Source organism: Salvelinus sp. IW2-2015, linkage group LG10 (genome assembly GCF_002910315.2).
Source record: "Salvelinus sp. IW2-2015 linkage group LG10, ASM291031v2, whole genome shotgun sequence".
Classification (NCBI taxonomy): Eukaryota; Metazoa; Chordata; class Actinopteri; order Salmoniformes; family Salmonidae; genus Salvelinus; species Salvelinus sp. IW2-2015.
The window spans coordinates 9271946-9296685 of record NC_036850.1 but is presented as its reverse complement, the minus strand read 5'-3'; the positions used below and the strand labels follow the sequence as shown (position 1 = coordinate 9296685).

Below are 24740 nucleotides of genomic sequence, written 5' to 3'. Positions count from 1 at the left end.
ACACACACACACACACACACACACACATATATATAATTTTTGAAAATATTGATGTCACAAATGTATCATTTGTACACACCAATTTATTTCAGAAGTTCTGTAGCCCTGTAGACACTGATAAGCACCTAAATTAGAACACAGTGGCTGTACAGTAACATGCTATATTTAACTTCAGAGGTCTGGCTCTGCGCTTCACAGTGCTGTATGGGTTTTGACTGACAGCCGTTCTGAACTTGAGCACTGCACGCGACAAGAAGTCTCCCCCATCCTTCCCGCTAATTGGGCAACTTTTGCACATTTTTGTTGTCTGAGAGGAAAATGCGATCAATTAAGATGACCAATGTATTTTGAAAGATTAGACGTTGAGGATTACAATAAATACAGCTTTGATGTCATACAAACATGGCAAACACCTGAGTCCAAATGTGCACTTTACAGTTCCATATCATAACACTCATGTCATATATAGTGTCAACATTCATGATCTTTATGTTTGATGTACAGTTACTAGATGACATGGTGTCATACTCTGGGTTGTTCWGAACAGAATGAGCTCACGTTTGTCTATTGTGAAGAACATTTGCCGCAGAACACGCACCTAAATGCACTCAGGACTCCTTTATACACGCACCAAAATTACTATCTGTTTCTCTGAATTTCCTTGTGAAAGCCTAAGAAACATTTAAATATAGCCCTATCCATGTAGGCCACGAGTGTAAAGGGTTAAACAAAACAAAAAAAGCACATTTACTAACATTTCTGAAAATGGATATCGTGTTTTGGAATAAAAGTCTTCAACTGTTTCCTCCGTGGAAATGTTCTGTAATTTACATACAACCTTTGAACCACATCTGGTGCTTTATGCAGTGATTCTGATCATAATGACATACTAATAATGACAAATGAGTCAGCTTTTCCATTCCTCAATGGAAGATAAATCCCATTTGTCCATTGCGAATGATGACCCATAATTATGGCCAGTACAAGCATATCAATAACGTGTCATTTTCTTTGAGGTACTCAGCAAAGACGGGGGAAAAGAATTTGCGATATCACTGCTTAGTATGCCACTTTAATTAACATTCCATTTCTAAAATGAGAGTTCAATGTCAGTCAGTTGTTTACTATTCAGAGGATGTGATGTCGTCAATAAATCAAGAAGAATCATGGGCAGTTGGCCCCATCTATCTCTTCCAACCTTTCAMAAATCTGCTGTGTGTCTGGACAAAATACTGACCACTAAATTGTGAGAATAAAAAAAATAAGGAGAAAAGAGGACCTGCCAATTGATAAAGTACCCAGACTGATCGTAATTATTCATCTCCAAATTAACTCTTTAGATGGCCCACAATAACTACAAGTAAGAGTTTTGATCAATGAAGGAGAACACTCACGGTCGACAAATGAGGTGAAGAGCATCTGGAAGCGGCTGAGTCGGCTCTTCTCGTCGGCCCACATCCTCACCACTCCCACCCCGTTGGTTAGCATGACGTCATTAGCCACGGTGCTGCAGAACTTGGCCTTTAGGTTTTCGATGGCACTGCTGCCGTCGTACACRGCCACAAAGTTCTTGTTGCACTCGTTGGAGTGCTCCATCTGGTATTCCAGGAAGCGAATGAAAATCTACAGCCAGAAATCGCCACGTTACAACACAGAACCATGGCTACTCTGCTGCCATTCAGAAAGAAATGAAACCCAAATTAAGTGAACATTGAAGCATTTATAAAGGGATATTGGTACTGAAGGATAATAGACTCATACTCATCCTGGTAGGCTTAGCCCAATTGTACAGCACACAACCACCGGGAATCATTGACATCAGATGAATAGTTGTAGAACTAAATCTTTTGAGCACAAGATTTATGCTTGGCCCCCTAATAGGCTCTAATCTTAACATTCTGTCAATACCAAACCTGTCTCTGTATCGTTCTAGAGAGCACATTGTGAATTCAGCCCGGAACAATCCAGCCTCTTTAGCACATTTGAACTCGTAAGACTGCAGACGTCAAGTGACTGCTTTTAGCTTCATTCCCAGTACTGCCGATTCTATTTTCTGCATTATTGGCCTAATACCTGCTGCCCTGGTTATGCTTCTGCTAATTTGAGATACTGCTAATTTTGTTTCCACAGCAGAGAGAGGGTCAGGGGACTGGTGTGTCTTACTCCCAGTCTCCTGTGTTCTAATCAATGGGTGTGTTTTCAGTGGCTGGACCTCTGCCGTGAGTGACGTGATGACCCATTTAGCCACTGGAGAGAAGGAGTGGGGCAACAAGATGTTCACCTTGGACTGAGGAGGAGCGCGGATGGTCCAGATACAGTCCAGAGCATCACCAGTCTTAATCTTATCCTCCTCTTCTACCTGACTGGAGCGGATAACACCATCATAGCCACCAACCTCAAACTGACAATCTGAGAAGAGAGAAAGGTGGAGGACAGGGGAAGGGGGTTATGGATAAGAGAAGGATTGCAGAAGAAGGAAAGGTGAGCATAAGGGAAGAGATAGAAAAACGTGAACAAAGAAACAAGAGAGATGTTAGAGAGGGAGAGASAGAGAGAGGGGAGAGAGAAAGGAGAAAGAGATGTGTCTCTGTGTGTGAGAGAGCATGTGTCAGTGAAAGATAGCACCCAGTAAGCTTTAGAGCACAGAGCTCTTCAAATCGGATCGGACAAACCGGTGAAATATTTAGGGGCTTACCTGGAATCGGGTTTAACAGTCCACCCACGTGCAGATGAAAATCTGGGTCTGAAATTATAAACAGGAAAGCACATAAGTCTTGATCCACAGAGCTGGAATTCATGAGTAAAGAAAAAGTGATAAGATCCCATTGAAGGAAGTCAGATAAACTGGGGAAGACCATTGGGAGCTAATATCTGTGACCCGATGTGAGACGCTGATTTCAGTGTCTAAGTATATACACAATTGGATGGTAACAAACAAGTAAAATGAGGCCTTTGACAGTGAATCTGTGGATGTGCTGTAGTCCTTATTATCCACACCTGTGACTGTGTATGTAATGAGGATATGCCCAGTAGGCTAGCTCTAACTGAGAACGTGTACCTGCTATAAAGATGTATTTGATACGGAACCCAACACCCTCCAGCTCCTCGTCGCTGGTGAACTTGATCCACATGAAACGGCCCGTGGAGGTGACCAGGCCTGGGTTCTTCGACCCACAGAAGCGGTCGATGATCGGTGAGAAGCCGAACGGACCGTCCCGTACCTCGATGTGATCAAACCGGCACTCGAAGGAGGGCTCCATGTAGTAGTTCTTATCAAAGGCCAACTGGATTCTTTGACGAGGGAGAGCTGGAGGAGGTGAGAGAGGAGGAGGAGGGGTGTGTTGGGCTTTGTTTTTGCTAAAAGGCTTTGCTCCATGGACTGTGTTTACCAGTACAGCAGGGACTCAGTCCGCACACAAACTTGTTTAAAAATCTGGTAACAGCTAAACTCCTGTTTTCTACTCATATGCACAGCCAGTTTATGGACGCCTGCATAAATACACAAAGGTAGCCAAGCTTAGTGCTCGATTCAATCCATATTGCCAAAGTTCTGCCCTTACACTAATGCACATGTGCTGATGCATACACACAGGACGTGGCACGACTTGAAACGACTTGACACGTCGGCATGTTTCCTTACAGGTTCTGAACCAAAACTTCAACCATACATTTGAGTTTCGAAGTTCGTGTCATGTAAATCACACCCCACATGACTGGCTCAAGTAGCCTCCCAGAATCAACATGACGACCACTTGCACATACCATTTTTTATTAAAAGCTAGCTAATTCCTGTCTTCATAGATGAATTACATATGCATCAGACTGCCTGCAATGCTAAAATGTCAAACGGTAGGAAAATTGATAAGAGCGGGTAYTGCCTTTGAACTGAAACAAARGATACCACCATTTAAATGACGATGTCACAGCTCAGACACACACGTAAAGACAAATCATGTCACTAGCTCGCCCACACTGACACAAATCATGTCACCGCCGGCACACACACACCGAAACAAATTAGCTGTACTTCCAAGGTATGTGGGAAGCAGTAATGCCACCATTTTAAACAGGAATAAATGACGGAAGCCTACCGTACAGATTCAGCCAAACCGGCAGTACTGTTATCAGAACACTAAATCACATGTATATTTCCCTTGGTAAGGACTAGAAACAAGAGCTCTCAGTTAAAAGTAGCTACATACATACCACATATAGCTTAGCTTGATAACTCAATACAACAACAGACTGAAACAATCAAATAATTACACAAATCGCTAACCAAGAGTCACATCATCTGAGAGACACAAGTCTCTGGAATGCAGTCAACAAGCCATAAATTGTGAAATATAAACCAGGTTGACTGACATTTCTGACTGATCAGTATTGAGTGACTCACCCTCCTAWGACCTTTGGAGATGAGCGATACCATTCATTATTGGGTTTGAGTCATGATGATCTCGGAGAATTGGCCTCGTTTAGCCCTGCTCATTGTACATGCACATTGATCATTTGGATTGTCAATGCCGTTTTGTCAAGGCAGGTTCTTTGGCTATGCTAGTTGATGTCTCCACAGGGGGAYCCCTTGAGCTTCACTAAGTCTTCAATTTATCTCCCCGACTGACGAAATCACACTATCAGTTCCTGCAGCCTACTTCGACTGGACTGAGTTTTAGCACAAACATATAGGTTTTGGTCTTTTGGATGACATGACTCTGATAAGACGCATATAGTGACTGACAGGCTGTTAATATTGCGACAAACCAATAAGCAGCTGTTATCCAGGTTCTAAGGCACTGCTGAGGCCATTTTCGTTTGAGCGGGCAGAAACGGACATGTACCTTCCAAGATGTAAACACACTCCTTGTTAGGGGGGTATGTGTTGGGGTAGTTGGGGGACGTGAAGACTCCCCCGTTGATGTTGCGGACCCAGGTACCACATTCGTTAAGATTCTGAGGGGGACTGCCTTCATTCTGAGAAAAGGACTCTGAGAAAAGACAGTGAAGAGAATCAAGACCATGTTTGAATTGGGATATGTATGGGATTAGATCAATTTGTTGTGCTGCTGCCAGTGAACATGTTTTATGTGCAACAACGTGACCAATTATTCCCCCATAATATGACAACAGGAGACGCACCTTTAGTTCTCTGTGCCAGAGCAAATCCCTCTTCTATCAGAATAAGGAGTACCCAGGCTGCAAGGGAAACACATTCCAATGTCAATGATTTGCACCGTTATTTTTCACAAAAGGACAATCTAATACAGGTGGAACAGGTAAAAACAATTGAATCAAAGTGTTGAAATACTAGGCAAACACACACACCTCATTAAAAAGCAATTACGTGAAGCTTGAAATCAGCTAGTTAAGATAGGAAATAGTAATTACCAGTTTAAATGAGAAACATGCCTTCTATTCTGTTGGGTGAGATAATTATAAACCTTTGTTGTTGTTGTTGTTGTTACAAAATGGTGTATGTGTGATTATTGGAACAGAGGTGCTGCAGGAGCTATACCGGGCATCATTAAGAACTATAGCCTTACTCATATCCATCATAACCTAACAACCATGCACGCAAGCACACACACACACACACACACACACACACACACACACAGTGAAAGAGCCAATGATCTACGACATTGACAGTAACATATAGTTAAGATGCATCTTGCAATTGATCTGTACGATGTACAACAATACTTGACAGAATATTGATCCTTGGGTCTTGTAGATGTATCCCTGCCATTGTATTTCATAGGTTGTGCCATTGAAAGCTTATCTAAAAAGCATCTTATCGGAGCCAAGACATATCACAGCCAAAAGTCTGAAGCTAAACTCGATGCCTAAAGAGCTCTCTCCTCCATACCATGTACAGCTAAATAAAGAAGGCTGTATATCTGTGTATGTGTTATCATATTGTCCTCTGATGGTGTGTCAGGGAGCACTCATTGGTTGGCCCACATCATCACGCCTATCAGAGCATCCGCCAACCCTTCAGCCTCCTGTCCTGAATGAAGAAAGAACCAGAACAAATGGGATAAGGCTCACAGGCGTGATGCCATAATGAGAGACAGGCATCCGGAGGCAGCAGCAACAGCACTGCACTGTGTTTTATATCTGTGCTAAAACTGCCCGCAGTACCCCTGTGCACATTTCAGCCCACGACACTACTGTCTTCTCCAGATAAGCCCGATGTAGGTTTACCCCCAACAGATTTTAATACACTGCGCTATATCACATTAAACCATGAGCGAGAGCCTGACTGATGCATAATGAAACATGGATTGACTATAGCCACCCAGGCTTGCAAAAAGAAATCAGACAGCATGTTCTCTACTATACACATATCCATGCGCACATACACACACACACCCTCTCTCTTCCCAGCCTTGATACGCTGAAGGCCAAAAGGCCACACTGCACACACACACACACACACACTTTTCCATGCARGGCCTGACTATGASGCTATTCACATAGATTTGCCCTTTCCGGATCCTACTCCACTATGGGGGACCACTGAAAGAACATAACTACCTCTTAAAAGCAGTCTATGGCAGACATTCATTGTAGAACACAGTTAGTTCAAACAGCTTTGAATGGACCTGAAAGTCTGAATTGAAAAGGTTGAATGCCTTTACAAGATGAGTGGGAGAGCATTGTAAATACAAATGGATGGCCTACCACATTGCTTGGTTAAATTAACCCAAAAAGCATAGATATGGCCTCTTTGGATGTTTGCTGATGCATTTTGATCCAGCAATTATATTACAAATTAAAACATGGGGCTATACAGAGTTAGAACGCTACAGTCATTTGTTGATAATTCTAAGACTAGACTTTGTGCCTTTCGCGACTGAAATAGCCCAGTCCTACTGAAGTGTACTCAACATGACTTTCTCCCCCTCGGTGATAAGATTCAGTGCAGTTTACAGGCTAGGTGTGTTAAACAATAGTTGGCAGTCCCTTTAATAATAGGCCTAGAGTACAGTACAAAACACAATGATTTCACAGCAGAATATCGTGTTTTAAAATGAGCTGCAAACCGCTGCCGTGGCCTTGTCCCAGATGTGGCGCGAATCAGCAGGAGCTGTCACTTCAGCTAAAACATGGCGATTTTGGCGAGGAGTTTTTTTAACTCCTAAATACATTAGGCTATTTGCTTTTACCATTTGTATTCATCACACATGACTTGAGATGTTCGGGATGTCTCATGGTCTGACAAACACCGCTCTAGCTCTGTCACCTTTTACCACAGACGCAGAAGTGTTACACATGTGGATTGAGACGCATCCAATGCACAAAAAAAAACCCACATCTAGTTTAAATAGACCGATTTTTTTTACAGTTTGGATTTTCTTTATGCTAATTAGATTTCCGCGGTGAAAGTAGCCTAAATTGGAATGCATTCTTCCGGATTGTGTAGCCTTGTGCAAAGATCACATCTTTATAAATTAGGATATTGGCACGTTTCAAAGATGACCCCTTGCAGTAGTCTAAAAAGCTAATATAACTGAATAGAAGTAAACCTGCAGGTGGCGATGCCATTCAGGGATTTAGGCTTCTTGCAAACATGCAGAACGCAATAAAACAACTTGGCGCAAGAAAAAATACAARGGGAGACATTTGGTAAGGGTGAGTTTCGTCTATATTGCAGAAGAATAAGGGATGAATTATATCACAGCCGATGCGAGTGATTAATAGCCTTTTGTATCATATCAGTGGTCCTTAATACGATCCAAAAGCGCTCGATGCCCAGTAAAACTCACCTCTGTGCATTTCCTCTCCCTGTGTGGTGGTGCCAAATACGGTCTCCTTTTTAAGCTTGGGGAGTTACACGCTTTCTCTCTCCATTTTATGGATCCAAGGCATTGAGTCGCTTTTTATAAAATCCAACTTTTCATTGACCGCCTTAATTCCATAGTCAGAAAGACAATCATCAACTCCGAATTTCCTCTGAGGAAAACAAGCGCTTCTTCTTCAACCACTCCCGATAAGTATTAGATACAACGTTAATTCCATCTAGACAGGTGTCTTGTAGTTCCACATGCAACATATGCTATTATTAAAGTAGGTTGCATTGTCCAGTGAGGTTGAGCAGCAGAGTATCCGAGAGACGCGCACAGAGCGGTCTGTGGCTGAACTGAAGTAATGGCACTAAACAAGGCTCATTTAAGCTCCGGGCGATGTTTGCGTGAATGAGCAGCTTGTACGCATGTACCCCATCACCGAGTGTAAATCSGATACGTTCTCTTTCGCTGCGTACAAGTCTCTGCTCTGTTCTTGTTGCATTGAAAGATTATATTGGTATAATTGAGCAAAGCCATTTACGATATAATACAAAATGAATGGAGCAAGTTACAATGGGGTTATGTGCTTTGCGCAAAAAAAACGGAAAAGTTGACAGCATACAATTAGGATAATATTTACTCAGTAAGTTGTTGCCAAGAGACAATCGTGAAAAAACATCAACAGACAGTAAAACATCAACTGCTATTAAAATGATGGCTACCATTTTATTAGACTACCATTTTACCACAAGTGCCAGATTGCAATACATTATGCTACATGAGCTAAAAAGAACTCAAAACTGTAGGCTATGCCAAGTTGTCACTTCCAATCGTTTCTTTGGTCATCAGCTCACTTGGATAATTCCAAGTGAGCTGGAAACGATCGGCAAAAGTGAGACGGAAATACATTTAAATGAATTCAAAACAAGTGAGAACCACCACGAATTAAGCACGATAAACACTTTAATTTTCAACCCATCATCCCAGAAACATTCTCAACAGAAATGATCACACTTCAGTTGAACATTTCCGATTACACGCACAATCCACACACAAACACAGAAATACAATCAATTAGACTGATCACTATCAATCATTATATAAAAAAAAAAAAAAAGTTCAAACCACAGACATGAGATGACACGTGCCCCACGTTAATTCCAAATGAAATAGAATGATTAATAGAAGAAGCTTTGACATTGGTGATAATATGTATGAGTGCACTTCCTGTTGGTTAAAGAACACACCTATTTCCCCCTGTAAGTAGAAGTAGTTTAAGTGTTATGTGGACCATTCTTCAATTGACCGCCACAGTTTCATTTAGATTTTGAATGAACACAAGTGTTTGGCACTCCAAAAACACACCATGTTTATCATGCGAGACAAACACGATTATTAAGAGTGAGAAAGACTAAAAAGCTAAAGGACATGACCAAACCAGAGGGGTCAGTAGTACAGGCCATTCCAAGACCACCGTGAGTGACGGCAGTGGAGAGTGGGAGCGATCAAACAAGGAGAAGACATTGTGTCCGGTATTTGGAGGGGAATTTGGGAAAAAAAAGGAGAGGAAAAATACATAATGAACTTGACACGTACACTAACCCCTCATTATGGACCATGTACTATGTGCATTATATACAGTAGAGCACAATGGATGCATCCAGTGTAAGTACCCTGTTTGGGTCAGTGGACTCTATGTGTAAGATCTCACTGTAGTAGTAAAACAGGAAACAATAACCTTTGCAGATTGACATACAGGAAGACAATGGACGACGGACATAAATATTCAAGTAGCATTACAATAGCAATGCCTCCCCCAAAACAAACACATCGGTAATGTGTTTTGCAGATCAGGATGACTTGCATTGAACATTTAAACATTATTGCAAAATTCATGACGCAAACTGTTAGTGCCCATTTGACAAGCATACATAATGAGCTGAGCCAAACCATTGAATAAAAAAAGGAAACTGGGATATAACTCAGTGTAATTTCACTCAGTAGTCCTGATTAGATTTGGGTGCATCCATCATTTTGGCCCATGAAATGTATAAGGAAATGTGAATAAAAAAAAAGAACATTCAAATTCCAACCAAAACTGTGCAAGTATGCCAGAAGTAACCTGTCTGTCTCTTTTACATTTGATAATGTCTAATGGATATATAAACACTTTAAATGGCTCATCGTCAAGAGGCTGAGGGGATCAAATAAATAAACAATTCCATCGACCAGCAAACTTAAATAAAACAGAAAGCTGGCATGACTTTTGGTCCATCTCTTCCTGTGCTCCTTCACATGGCATCAAAATGGAACCGGTGTGCTTCCTGTCTCTTCTCCCGGTCGTCCGCTTTCTGAAACCCACACAGGGCAATGGTCAGGGGTCATGAGTCAGACCAACACAGACAAGCAGAGTCTAACAGTCAGCGAGAGAGATATAGAGAGAGAGATAGAGATATATATAGAGAGAGAGAGATAGATATATATATATATATATAGAGAGATATATAGAGAGAGATAGAGAGATATATATATATATAGAGATAGAGATATATAGAGAGAGAGCGAGATCGAGATATATATATATAGAGAGAGTGATAGATAGAGAGATGTGGGGCTGACACCATTATAGAATTGTAATGAAACCGGCAGACCTACTGAGTGGTCATATGGCTACAATCTGAGACAGGCACTCATTATTACAAGTGTTAATGGGATCTCCCTTCAACGTGCGATTACGTACCCTCTGCGGATGCATGAGGATCATTCACGTTTATTTTTTTTAGCTTTCCCTTGACAACAGGCAGCACATAAAAGGCACGTATGATGAAAAAAAAGGAGAAGCTTCAAAAATGCAGCGGAGATGAAGCTGACAGATTTGTTCTGGAACTACTCGCCATACGACAGACAGTCCTGATGGAGGACACCGACATCTAAGCAGAGAGGGAGCCGACTGTCTTTAGGACTGAGTGTTACTTACACTTGTTCTTATGGCGTGTACACAGAACATGAACATACTGTTATACACTCCTTAGGTCTCATTCAGTGAGCTGGCTTGTAATCCTGTCAATATTGCTATTTCATTGTGGTGTATGAACATGAAATAATTGAGTGTTCAGGGGATATAATTGTGTCGTTATTCCGTGTGCGATTTCATCAGTGTCATTTATTGAAGGGTCTGAAACCTACTGATTGAATTTGAAGTTCAGTAACACGATACCTTGACCTATTTGAAAGGTCTACTGTATGCAGTAACCTATCCATACTCTGTGCTAAGGATATGGGGCCTTGAACTAGCATAAAATAAGACCTTTGTCACAATGTATGCATTATGCAACCTGGAGGCATAATGCAGCCTTCACTGTTCCGAAAAACCCTGCATTCTGTTTCAACCCACACAAAATACAAATGGCTCAAACAAACAATGATCGATTCCTCAGGCATGAAACCAAAGTTATCTGACAAGTAAAGAGAATCCAAAGTACCACTCAGATTTACAGCTAGGCTAAAACAGAGAAGGCAGTTTTATTCAAATTTCGACTAGCTTTCTTATCTTTAACAGTGTTCTAACAACACTTCCTGAGCCAGTCTCGGCTGTTGCAGGAGGTACTGTGTCTCAAACCAGCCTCTGACGTCTATTTGACCATTGAGATTTGTGGGAAAAATAGCAGGGGTCAGCGTAAATATGAAAAGTAAAATCACCCATTGCACCGTGACCTGGTCAACTCCATACCGCAATGCAAATGGAAAGGTTTTATGGAGATTTTTTTCTCTCCAAATGCTATTTTCCCCTGCGTGAAAGGTTAGACTCTCTTATCTAAGAGAGCCCCTTCAATGATGGTGTGTTGTGTTGGGCAGAGTGAGTCAGGTAGAACAGGAGCGCTCAGCAGCAGCCAGGCTCAGATATGACTTCAAGGCAAGCACACTCACAATGCATGACACACCCGACTAGACTAAAAGATGACAATGGGTCACAACCCTCCCCCATTAAAAGAAAACAAAGGCAGTACCCACGCTCAAAAAGACCCACAACAGCGGAGATGTCGGCTATCCCAATACGACAGGAACAAAAACACACAGCCTCACAAGAACTGAGACGTCATACTGACACAAAGAACAGGCTGCGGATTCAAAAGACGTGACTCATCAGCTGCAACAGTAATAACATGAAGCCGATATAAAGGTAACTGCCAAAATAATGGAAACACTTGATTAAATAAGGGATGCAAAGTATATTAAAAGCAGGTGCTTCCACACAGGTGTGGCACCTGAGTTAATTAAGCAATGTATAAAACATGTATAAATCATGAAAATAATCATGGCTATGCCCCCCATAGGATGACAATGCCCCCATCCACAGGGCACAAAGTGGTCAATGAATGGTTTGATGAGCACAAAGAAAATATAAACCATATGCCACGGCCGTCTCAGTCACCAGATCTCAAACCAATCGAACACTTCTGGGAGATCATCGTGGTTTTCCAGCACCAGCACCATCAACAAAACACCAAATCATCGAATTTCTCGTGGAAGAATGGTGTCGCATCCCTCCAATACAGTTCCAGAATCTCAGCCAAGGTGCATTGAAGCTGTTCTGGCTCGTGGTGGCCCAACCCCTTACTAAGTCACGTTATGTTGGTGTTTCCTTTATTTTGGCAGTTACCTGTATCTCTGAAAATGAAGGGGGCTCTGAACTGAAGTASAGTACATTGGCCCAGTAATCATCTCAACAAATGAACAGCTAGCTATTACCTGACCTCCCATTACCTTGGCCATCATGAACATTATCAGTCAATCAACCTCTAATCAACGACGGACAAGGAGCCATGCCTCTGCCTCGCTCTCTTTCTGCTAAAATAAAATTGCTGGGCTCAGTTCCTCAGATATGGAGCCAAACATGTTATTTTAATGCAGAGTCAACTCCAATGAAGCTAGTGTTCCCGGAACAGTTCCCTGAGCGGAGAGCAATTATGGCTTCCCGCGTGCATTATAAAGCACCCACAGCAGATGGCTTTGAGAAGACGCCAACGTTGCTCGGCCTCGCTCGGTGGAGAAACAGACCAGCCACGGCTGCACTGGGATGGGGATGAATCGCTCAGAGTGTMTGCACGGCAGGCTGGACACACACCACACATGCATGTCGGCAACAGTTGCATGCAAACACATGCAAATGCGAACAAGTTTGCGAAATTCAAACAATACATGATTACCTTAAAACTCAATGTAAAATTCACAAACACCCACAGGAATGTAGCAAGACAACCATCACACACACACACACTCCCTGGAGGGCATATTTACAGGGATTACGAACAAAAGATTTGATATGCTGAAGGGGCAGAACAAAAGCAATTACAGCCGAGCGTCCTCACTGGTTATGGCCCTCTAACAGCCGTGCTGAATCTCTGTGGGAGGTTAGAGGACAGGGCCCATCTGCTGGTTCTGACCCATCTGTTCCTCTCTGAGTGAACCCTTTGCCCACAGCGGGTCTCCTGCTCTCTGGACCAGCACCAGAGCTCCCCAGCAGCGACACAGGGCCAGGAGAAGAGAAGACCCCCACCAGATACTATGGACTGGCAATGGTGGGGAGGATGAGAGAGGACACACACTGCTCTGACCAGAACATAACCGGCTTTGGCTCAGACTATTAAGAGGAGGAGGAGGAGAGGATAGTGAGGAGGAATGCAAGGAAGACGAGGAAAAATGACAAGACAGTACAGCTAATAATGAAGGGGAAGAGAGGAGGTTGATGGCTCTCATTATTATTGATTAAAACAGTAAATTATGATAATGACGACGATAAACGGTGTAAGCGATGTATTTGTGTCATTCCGTTCTTACCTTCTCCTGCCAGTGGAGGATGCCAATGATGACCAGGATGAAAACACACACTCCGATCAGAGCGATGGCAGTCAGTAGGACTATGTTACTGGGGGTCAGATACATTCGCACTCCAACTAAAAGAGGAAAGGGTAGGAGAGAAAGAGCGTATCAACTACTACATGACATAAACTCAACACAAAAGGTAGTCTCTCTTTTCCAACCCTATCAGAAGTAAGAGTCAAGTGCTATAATTAAGGACATTTAGCATATTTGCTTTATCAGAGGTTTATTTGACAAAAGTTTCTGTAATCACAAAATATGAAATACTGAAATTATGACATATTAGGTCAAAAGAATCGAGAAAGCTACATCACTGTCAGAGAGAACCATTTCAATAAAGATCAAAAACAAAAATGACAAGCGCATTTACGGCCTTCGATGCACATAATTTTGTGACTATTGAAAAGAACGGAGAGTAATTTGAAGGTTTGACTAAAACAAGAACAGGCCCAGATTGTGGAGATACATATTATACTACAATAAATGGCTGAAGAACAATACACTGCTCAAATATTAATCAAAAAACTTAAACTTCATTAAGACATTCTATCAGAACTAATAAACACATTACATATTAGTGGTGAAAACAAAAACTACAATACAGACAGCAAAATTAGACACAATATGTTGCGTTAACCTTGCCCATAAACATTATAGACTGAAAACACTTCTTTACACAGCTATACACTGAGCATTCACTGTAATGTAGGAACAGTACATGATGTATGCATCTACCTAATGTGGGTGTTTTTTGAGTATAAGTTAGTGTAGTAGCTATATACAGTGCATTTGGAAAGAATTCAGACCCCTTGATTTTTTCCACATTTTGTTACCTTACAGCCTTAGTCTAAAATGAATAAATATATTTTTCTCTCATCAATCTACAACCAATACCCCATAATGACAAAGCAAAAACTGTTTTTTTTCAAATGTTTGAAAAAAAAAAACGGAAATATAACATTTACATAAGTATTCAGACCCTTTACACAGTATTTTGTTGAAGTACCTTTGGCAGCAATTACTGCCTCGAGTCTTTCTTGGTATGACACTACAAGCTTGGCACATCTGTATTTGGGAGTTTGTCCCATCTTCTCTGCAGATCTCTCAAGCTCGGCCAGGTTAGATGGGAGCATTGCTGCACATCTATTTTTCAGGTCTCTCCAGAGATGTTTGATCGGGTTCAAGTCGGGCTCGTGCTGGGCCACCCAAGGACATTCCGACTTGTCCCGAAGCCACTCCTGCGTTGTTGTGGCTGTGTGCTTCGGGTCGTTGTCCTGTTGGAAGGTGAACCTTTGCCCCAGTCTGAGGTCCGCTAGCGCTCTGGAGGCAGGTTTTCATCAAGGATCTCTCGTACTTTGTTCCGTTCATCTTTCCCTCGACCTGATAGTCTCCCAGTCCCTGCCGCTGAAAAACATCCCACAACATCGCCACCACCATGCTTGACCGTAGGGATGGTGCCAGGTTTCCTCCAGACGTGACGCTTGGCATTCAGCCAAAGAGTTTAATCTTGGTTTCATCACACCAGAGCATCGTGTTCTCATGTCTGAGAGTCTTTAGGTGCCTTTGGCAACTCCAAGCGGGCTGTCATGTGCCTTTTACTGAGGAGTGCTTTCCGTCTGCCACTCTACCATAAAGGCTGATGGTGGAGTGCTGCATAGATGGTTGTCCTTCTGGAAGGTTTCCCATCTCCACAGAGGAAGTCTGGAGCTCTATCAGAGTGACCATCGGCTCTTGGTCACCTCCCTGACCAAGGCCCTTTCCAAATCATGTCCAATCAATTTAATTTACCACAGATGAACTCCGTCAAGTTGTAGAAACATCTCAAGGATGATGAATGGAAATGGATGCACCTGAACTCAATTTCAAGTCTCATAGCAACGGGTCTGAAATACTTATGTAAAAACATTTGCAAAAATGTCTAAAAACCTGTTTTCGCTTTGCATTATGGTTATTGTTGTAGATGATGAAGAAACAAATTATTTAATCAATTTTAGAATAAGCAAGGGGTCTGAATACTTTCCGAAGGTACTGTAATGCAAGTGCAAGCGTTTGTCAGAGTGTGTGTTTCATGTGTTGGTGAGAGAATGTGTTAGCTGGCCATACGGAGGGGGAGGGGTTCTGCCATCTGCTGGCACTCCGGGGTAGAACTACATGTGAATGACACAGAAACAATGGAAACATGCCTGAGCATGTTGTGGGTGTCCCAAGTCAGATGTATGAGTGTGTGGGTGTGTGTGTGTGGTTGTGTGTGGTGTGTGTGTGTGTGTGTGTACCTGCGGGGCTCGTTGTGTGGGTATGGATGACTATGAGCTGCGAGTTGGGATGATGGCTGTCCACTCCTGCTTCTCACATCCTGCAAGGCAGAAACAGAGAAACTATGGTATTAGTGCTCGGGAGCAGAATGAAGGGCCAATAATGGAAAAAGTCTAGTTTCAAAGCAGGCAATATATCCCACACTCTCAGTGCAGATTCAAATATAGGCCGAGTCATTTCCTATACTGCACTACAATTTGCTCTCCGGCTTCAGAGTTTAAGAAACTTCATTCTATGAAGATCAAGCTCAAAACTTTTCAAAGCCCGTTTCTGTATTAATTACAAAAGGTAATTTTCACCTTTCAAGTTGCTACTGGATGGCAATCACTAGCAAAACGTTAAATTCATCTTTCACAGATCCTCTAGGAAGAGAGACTAATTCTGACAACACATCTATCATTTGGCAACATTAAGGGTAAGGAAAACCACCTTGCTCGCTCACGCACGCACGCAGACGCACACGAGTGTGTGCCGCCGTACTTTGCATCCTCGTTTACCAGAGCCACCCTAATGAGAGCCCAGGGGTTTCAGCTACTATACCGAGCTATTTAAAGCCATGCATTTAAGACACAGACAGTCTAATAAATTACATAAATGAGGTCTGCTGAAGTATCCCCTGGTGTCAGCCTACTTCCTACAGTCCCATTAGCTGGAGTATCGTTACATGCTGAGGGTTTGTGTGGTCTAGGAAGCCATGCATATGACTCCTCCTGACACTGAGAAATGTCAATTAAAGTGAATGACACACCTACATCGCTCAGAGATGCATATACTACGTAAGCAAAGACTCAAAGCGAATCAGAGCTGCAATTCAGGGATTTTGATTGCTAATGTAGTGATTGTCGTTTGAGGTGAAATAGTTGAGGAGAATAATGATGAACTGAATGAGTCACTTGATCCGTGCACTGTTGAACAGTGTGCTAGTTCATTACAAGTTGCAGTTCTTAACCTACCTAGCTAACCCTGACATGTTCTCTTCAATGCAGTGTGGTTATGCAGAACGGCAGCGAGAGACAGTGACAGGCTGCGCTTCGGCGTTTGGCTCCGAGAAGACGCGTGTTTTAGAGGAGGAAAGCGTTTCTGGGTTTTCAGAGAGCGTTTCAAAGGAGAGCGCTGGGTCTGAAGTTGGGAGTGAAGTGGGGTTTTTGGGAGGCGAGAGCTGACGGGAATCTTGATTATGATGAAACCTCGTGAGCGGAGAAAGGATCCTCATGGGATTGAGACAAGTACAGGAGGAGAGTAGAAGTAGAACACACTCCCCTCCTCTCTTTCTTCTCTCCTCCCTACTCCCTCACAGGCCTCCTGAATGTTTTCCCTGTGAGGAGGGTTGGAGAAGACCTGAGAGAGACAGATAGGAACTACTCCAACAGTCAACAGACACAGCTGTTACATTAAATGTGTATTGAGTGTACATTTTTAGGAACACACTTCCTAATATTGTGTTCCCCCCCCCCCCCGTTCCACAGGATGGCTGGCCCATGACTCCAATGCTCCCACACAGTTGTGTCAAGTTGGCTGGATGTCCTTTGGTGGTGGACTGTCACGATCGTGTGGAGAGACGGACCAAGGCGCAGCGTGATAGTGATACATCTTCTCTTTATTAACAAAGATGAAAAAACACGACACGAAACACTTTAACAAACTAACAAAAAACGATCGTGAAGCTAATACAAACTACGTGCACACATGCAACATAGACATAGACAACTACCCACAAAAGCCTACTGCCTATGGCTACCTTAAATATGGCTCCCAATCAGAGACAAATGAATGACAGCTGTCTCTGATTGAGACCCAATCTAGGCAGCCATAGACATAACTAGACAACCTAACAATACTCTATCCCATACACATACAACACCCATAGACTAACCAAAACACACACAACATACAATTGTACAATTGTTATTGTAAAGTGGTTGTTCCACTGGATTTCATAAGGTGAATGCACCAATTTGTAAGTCGCTCTGGATAAGAGCGTCTGCTAAATGACTTAAATGTAAATGTAAATACAATGCCCACCCCAACTCACGCCCTGACCAACTAAACATAATCAAAATAACATAAAAATAGGTCAGGAACATGACATGGACAATTCTTGATACACACGGGAAACTATTGAGCGTGAAAAACCCAGCAGCATTGCAGTTCCTGACACAAACCGGTGCACCTGGCACCTACTACCATACCCCGTTCAAAAGCACTTACCTTTTTTGTCTTGCCCATTCACCCGCTGAATGGCACACAATCCATGTCTCAATTTTCTCAAGGCTTAAAAATCCTTCTCTAACCTGTCTCCTCCCCTTCATCTACACGGATTGAAGTAGATTTAACAAGTGACATCAATAAGGGATCATAGATTTCACCTGGTCAGTCTATGTTATGGAAAGAGCAGGTGTTCTTAATGTTTTGTACACTCAGTATGTAGCACTGAACACACCATATTCATACACCCTCTGAAGGTAAAAATTGGTTAGCATAATACAAAGCATTATATTTTATTAACTGCTGTGTGGGGAAATGTGAACCTTTGTGGAAACATTTTCTTGCATAACTCAAAGGGTGCGAGCGATAACAGAGCACGTTGCTGTACCTCAGATGCCTTACTCTGTACGAGCCTCGCTCCCAAGGTAGTGAGGTATGGGCAGAAATTTGCAATGCAAATCCGCTATGATGAAGACCTCTGTTCTTTTCTTTGACAGGCGAGGAACGGGAGCCAGCGTCTCAAATTCAAATAAGCCGCGCAGGGGAATCTATCGAGGAACCAACAAACGGCATTTCAAACGGCACGCGATACGAGAGACAGAAGGCTGTCGCTCCACACGAACCCAAACCACATGCCAATGTTTGAGGTAGCACAAAAGTGGGGGAACGAAGAAGATAACAAATTATTTACTGCACAATATATCATCTACTTATCATATTGCAACAGGAAGAAACATGTACAGCATTTACATCAGCCTGCAGTATAGTTAGTGTCAGTATCAGTGGCTCTGGGTGTGTTCTCTATATGGGTGCAGTGACTAGAAAAAGTATTTTCATGGTGCATTAATTAGACCTGCTGTAGCTCCTACTGCATCCTGTCCTGTCCTGTGTTTTGTCTGGCATCTCCCTCCTCTCCGCTCCCCCAGTGCTGCAGCGCACCATACTGTACCTTGTCCCCGAGGGGCCGGGGGATACCCACGTACAGGTGGTCCAGGAAGTTGGCGCTGCGCCCCAGACCCAGGACGGTGTAAGGCAGCTGCAGGGAGAGGTGGGCCGACTGGCTCAGCTGGCCCGCTGCATGGAGGGGAAAACAAAGGAGCCATTAGAGCCATTCAGACCCATAAACAAGCCTCATAAAAAGACACAAATCAGACCGTCCTATTCCTACCGTCGCCCAGCCCAGAGGCATCTACCACCCCCCTCCTCCACCACAGGCCCTGCCAAGCGCAGCTGACGTAAATCACCCGCTTTACAGTAAACAAAGAGAGCACCACAGCAACAAATCAGGATAAATGTGGATGGACTGCATGGCTGGTCTGGACCCACACTCAGATGGAAGCCTGTTTTTACATTTACAATGTGCAGCAAGCAAACGCTTCAATGACTGATTATAGTAATATATACAGTCCACATAAAAAAAAACACTGTGTTCTGCCTAGCTATTATGCACACACACAGCCTCAGTATCGAGCCTAAAAGCCTGGGGTTGAATGCCTGTCTCTCAGTAGTGCACAAGTGTAACTCCATCTTGAGAGAATCTATATACTACCTTCCACCAATCTCCATTGTAACAGTTTGAAATGAGGACCATTAGACCAGCTCCTCTGAAATAAAAGCGTGAGAGAGAGCGAGAGAGAGCGAGAGAGAAAGCGAGAGAAGGAGAGCGACGAGAAAAGCGAGAGGAAGAGGGAGACGAGAGCGGAGCAGAGAAAGCGAGAGGGAGGAGAGAGAGAGATGAGAGATAGAGAGAGCGGGAGAGCCAGAGAGAAAGCCCAAGAGACGACGAAGGAGAGCCGAGAGAGAAAGCGCGAGAGAGAGAGAGAGAGCGAGAGATTTGAGCCCTGTTCCTGCTTTCCGTAATTGATTGCAATGATGGAGCAGGTTACATCGTGCAGCTTCAGAGCAGTTGCTGTAAAAGCCAAATGTAATTGCTTCAATCATTAACAGGTAGAAATATGGTACTGTCTACATTTCTGTTAATAAAGTGGCTTGTGCATTGTAGTGACACTGATTCGGAAGTCCACGTCACAGTGCTAGTTAAACCAGTAGGCTAACTGCTAATATGGACACCACACTGATCCCTCCCATCAGCTTTAAGATACAATAGCAGGGTATTAACTCTGACACAATGCTATAGTCGTTCATTACAGCTAACAGTGCTGGTTGTAGCGTGAGTGGAAGTAGGGAGAACATGCATATTATGGCATATAAAAAAAAAGTGTTGAACAAAGTGTTGACAGTGCTGAATAACAACTTAAACATAAAAACAGCAGCTCTTCTCTGTATTCACGGAGTCTCTATCAACCTTGCTGTACGTTCAAGGCTTCTTTTTACAGTCTATGGCTCGAGGAAACTGAGATGTCTGATTGGCCAGCAGTAGGCCCATAGGGGCACTTGATTTGCTATCTGGGCTTGACGGGTAGGCAGACACATGAAATGGTTCAAAATGGGAACATTTTGCATTCCCGCCGTTAGGGCTGCTGAATCAAAAGGCGCCAACAACACAACAAAAAAAAGAAAAAAGAAAGGAACGCAAGGCTTTATTGTTGGGTTTTTTACAGAAATGTTTGGGGATTGACAAGGAATGCTTTGGAGATCGACCAGTTGGTGACCACTGGTGTAGATGAAGGGGACAAGACAGGTTAGAGAAGGATTTTAAAGCCTTGAGACAATTGAGACATGGATTGTGCATGTGTGCCACTCAGAGGGTGAATGTGCAAGACAAAATATTAAGTAAGTGCCTTTGAACAGGGTATGGTAGTAGGTGCCAGGTGCAACAATTTGAGTGTGTCAAGAACTGCAACGCTGCTGGGTTTTCCACGCTCAACAGTTTCCCGTGTGTATCAAGAATGATCCACCACCCAAAGGACATCCAGCCAATTTGACACAACTGTGTGAAGCATTGGAGTCAACGTGGGCCAGCATCCCTGTGGAACACTTTTGAAACCTTGTAAGGTCCATGCCCCGATTAACTGAGGCTGTTCTGAGGGGAAAAGGGGGTGCAACTCAATATTAGGAAGGTGTTCCTAATGTTTTGAACACTCAGCGTATATGTCATGTGTGCAATCAATTTAGTCCTCTCTGGACACTCACTAAAGACTCTGTGTTATGTATGTGTGGTGGGGAATGAGGTGCAGTTTCATTATGTTCTGACCTGGGGGCATCCAAGACCCTACTTGCATCCAAGACATCCAAGACCCTTCAGCGGGGAGAGACGGGTTAATGATACTATTAAAAAGAAAAACACCCTCCTCTGTTCGGTAAAAAAAATAATCACAGTTTAGAGGTGTTACCGTGCTGGAAAAAGGACTAAGGAAAGCTAATGACTTGATCCATGTACATTAAGATGTGTGAATTCTGGGTAACTGTCTTGGTTCTACTTTCTGGCTTTAGAGAGCTGAGGAAGGAGTTGCAGTTTCCGCTTTGTCCACTAATGAGAAGACTCACACTAGGAGACCACACATAAACTGACAGGGTAATCTGATTAAGGTGTATATTCCTTCACCAGAATTACTCTTTGGATAAAGTGATATGATTCTAAACGTGGCCAATGCATAGAGAGATTATAAACAAGACATTTGGGGAGCGTGTTCTAACTGGGCTACCAGGACCGGACCCAAGGATCTTTATCTATACTGTCAGGCACAGGACAAAAGGTTCAGACACACACACACACACTGGTCAGCAGAAAGCGTGTGAGCACTGACTTGTCCCCATCTGAACTGTTGTCTCAAAACACACACCCTGCAGCTTCTCCCTCTAACTGAATGGCAGAGCGAGCTCAGGAAGGTCATATCTGTTTAGTCAAGGTAATAAATGTTTGAAACTAAGAAACACACACGCACCTCTCTCTCCCTCTCTCTTTTCTCGACTTTCAAAATCCTCACTTTAAAAACGACCTTCTTTCCTGTGTTTTCCCCCTGTCTTACTGACGTAGTGGGTGAGCACACTAAACCATGTGACACAGACGGGGTGACACGCCACAAGATTCTTCCCTTGATGTCATTAGATAGTTCACTCAAAGCAGCCGTATAAAAGGTTTTCAGTCAAAGATCCACGCTTGCCATACTCAGTTGAAATATCGAGCCGACACATTTTGACTTGAATAACATCGCTCGTGAACTTCAGAGCTGTAACGATTTGACACTTTGGCTTTGGTTAACAAAGGCAAGTACAAACGCATACTAGTAGTAGGCATGGCCTCTGCTGGAGAGTCTACACATCCTGGGTGATGCGAAACAACGTCATCATCTCACTGGCTTCTTCTCTGGCGAGCTCTCATTGACCTATTACTGACCACCGTTCTCAAAAGTTGTCGTTGCACATCTCACACAACAAGAGCGTTGCAGATTTTGTGCAAATGAAAATCAAACGTTCAACAATATAGGGGCGTCCGGGATGGGTCAAAGACAGGATTTTGTCTCCGATCTCAAAAACGTACCCTAACCCTAAAAATGAGGGACAAAATCATCTAGTGCACGCCCGGCTTAAGTAACCACAATCTCTTAGGAAGTATGTGTTAGGTCTGGAGGAGAGGATGGTAGACGACAGACATTTTGGGGTTAACCAGCTACCCTAGCGACAGGCTGTTGTTAACTAAAAGATTGTGTCATGTTACGGAATGGAGATCTAGTGTGGCGTGGGGGGGGGGGGGGACGTTCCACAGTGTGCTAGAGAGGACCGCTGCTGTTAAGAGGAAATAGTGTCAACATCAGAGAGAGAGGGCTAGGAGACATTAGGACATCCCTAACTGCAGGTGGGGAGGTAGGCTGGAGAGAGGCCATGCACTGGGGGGGCACCGGTTGTGCTGGCTGGAGGAAGGCTGGAGGTGGGGTGGGGGTTCTGGCTAGCTGCTGCGTTCTACAGCCTGGAGTGGGAGTCTTATCTCCCTGCAGCGCGGACGTGGAGCACACAGACAGACCTTGGCGAGGCGCTCCAGCCTGCAGCACATGACTGACAGGCTCCAATCCCCCTCTCAGACCACAAAATGGATTCAGAGCAGCCAGCCAGCCAAACAGCTCCCCGAAGAGCAGGTTTACTCAAGGAACCTTACGCTTCCACAGCTTATCACATTCACTCATTCCCAGGCTCTCTCCAATCTGGGTCTGAGGAGTGTCAAGCATGTTGAAAAGTACCACACACACACACACATACACACATTCTAGAGCCTCCGAGTTTTGTCTGTGTGGCAAACAGAGCAGATCACATCATCACACCCAACAAGTCAGGACTCCTCAGCTCCAAGATAATTCAGAAACATGTGCGAGTACAATACACACAACACACACACAGTTAGCCAAAGAGACACCCCCCCCACCCAGCATTAAATGCCTCAGAACATAAAAGTTGCAGTGCTTGCTCTCCTGCCCCACAGAGTTCAGTTATCTAGTGGAGAGGAAGCGGTGAGGAACTTAGCCAGCTTCACAACAAACGGGAAGGAAAAGCTACTCTCCAGTCTCCTCCCCAACCACTCACTTCCAATGTTGCTCTGGTAAGTCAGGGAACAAGGGAGGAATCTCACAAGTTCAAACATACAGTTGAAGTCGGAAGTTTACATACACCTTATTCCCTGTCTTAGGTCAGTTAGGATCACCACTTTATTTTAATGTGAAATGTCAGAATAGTAGTAGAGAGAATGATTTCTTTCAGCTTTTATTTCTTTTATCACATTCCCAGTGGGTCAGAAGTTGGCATACACTCAATTAGTATTTGGTAGCATTGCCTTTAAATTGTTTAATTTGGGTCAAACGTTTCGGGTAGCCTTCCACAAGCTTCCCACAATAAGTTGGGTGAATTTTGGCCCATTCCTCCTGACAGAGCTGGTGTAACTGAGTCAGGTTTGTAGGACTCCTTGCTCGCACACGCTTTTTCAGTTCTGCCCACAAATATTCTATAGGGTTGAGTTCAGGGCTTTGTGATGGCCACTCCAATACCTTGACTTTGTTGGCCTTAAGCCATTTTGCCACAACTTTTCGTTCTGCCACAAATATTCTATAGGGTTGAGTTCAGGGCTTTGTGATGGCCACTCCAATACCTTGACTTTGTTGGCCTTAAGCCTTTTGCCACAACTTTGGAAGTATGCTTGGGGTCATTGTCCATTTGGAAGACCCATTTGCGACCAAGCTTTAACTTCCTGATTGATGTCTTGAGATGTTGCTTCAATATATCCACATAATTTTCCTGCCTCATGATGCCATCTATTTTTGTGAAGTGCACCAGTCCCTCCTGCAGCAAAGCACCCCCACAACATGATGCTGCCACCCCCGTGCTTCGGGTTGGTGTTCTGGGATTGTTTTAGCACTTTTTGCACCAAAGTGTCACAATTTCTCTAGGAGACAGAACACGTTCCTTCCTGAGCGGTATGACGGCTACGTGATCCCATGGTGTTTATACTTAATTTTTTTACTGAGGTCTTGGCACAACCCAAATCCGTAAACACGGGCACCCTCATAGATACCATCCTAACCACCTTGCCCTCCAAATACACCTCTGCTGTTTTCAACGAAGATCTCAGTGATCACTGCCTCATTGCTTGCATCCGAAATGGGTCTT

General features: G+C 43.5%; 2 protein-coding genes across 2 annotated transcripts in view; both read right to left on the bottom strand.

Moving 5' to 3' along the window:
* LOC111969091 (neuropilin and tolloid-like protein 2) overlaps positions 1–8174 on the bottom strand; it is a 14978-nt gene extending 6804 nt beyond the window's left edge. Inside the window, exons 1-7 of the mRNA XM_023995039.2 lie at positions 7770–8174; positions 5137–5193; positions 4839–4985; positions 3059–3307; positions 2696–2743; positions 2282–2409; positions 1330–1623 (exon numbers count right to left, since the gene is read on the bottom strand). Coding sequence (XP_023850807.1) covers positions 1330–1623; positions 2282–2409; positions 2696–2743; positions 3059–3307; positions 4839–4985; positions 5137–5193; positions 7770–7779 — 933 coding nt within the window. The 5' untranslated portion in view covers positions 7780–8174. The remainder of the gene's footprint in view (positions 1–1329; positions 1624–2281; positions 2410–2695; positions 2744–3058; positions 3308–4838; positions 4986–5136; positions 5194–7769) is intronic.
* Positions 8175–9559: 1385 nt separating this feature from the next.
* itfg1 (integrin alpha FG-GAP repeat containing 1) overlaps positions 9560–24740 on the bottom strand; it is a 132259-nt gene continuing 117078 nt past the window's right edge. The window contains 7 exon segments of the mRNA XM_070445376.1: positions 9560–10141; positions 13629–13734; positions 13736–13744; positions 15944–15971; positions 15974–15994; positions 15997–16015; positions 19138–19262. Of these exon segments, the coding sequence (XP_070301477.1) occupies positions 10082–10141; positions 13629–13734; positions 13736–13744; positions 15944–15971; positions 15974–15994; positions 15997–16015; positions 19138–19262 (368 nt within the window). The 3' untranslated portion in view covers positions 9560–10081.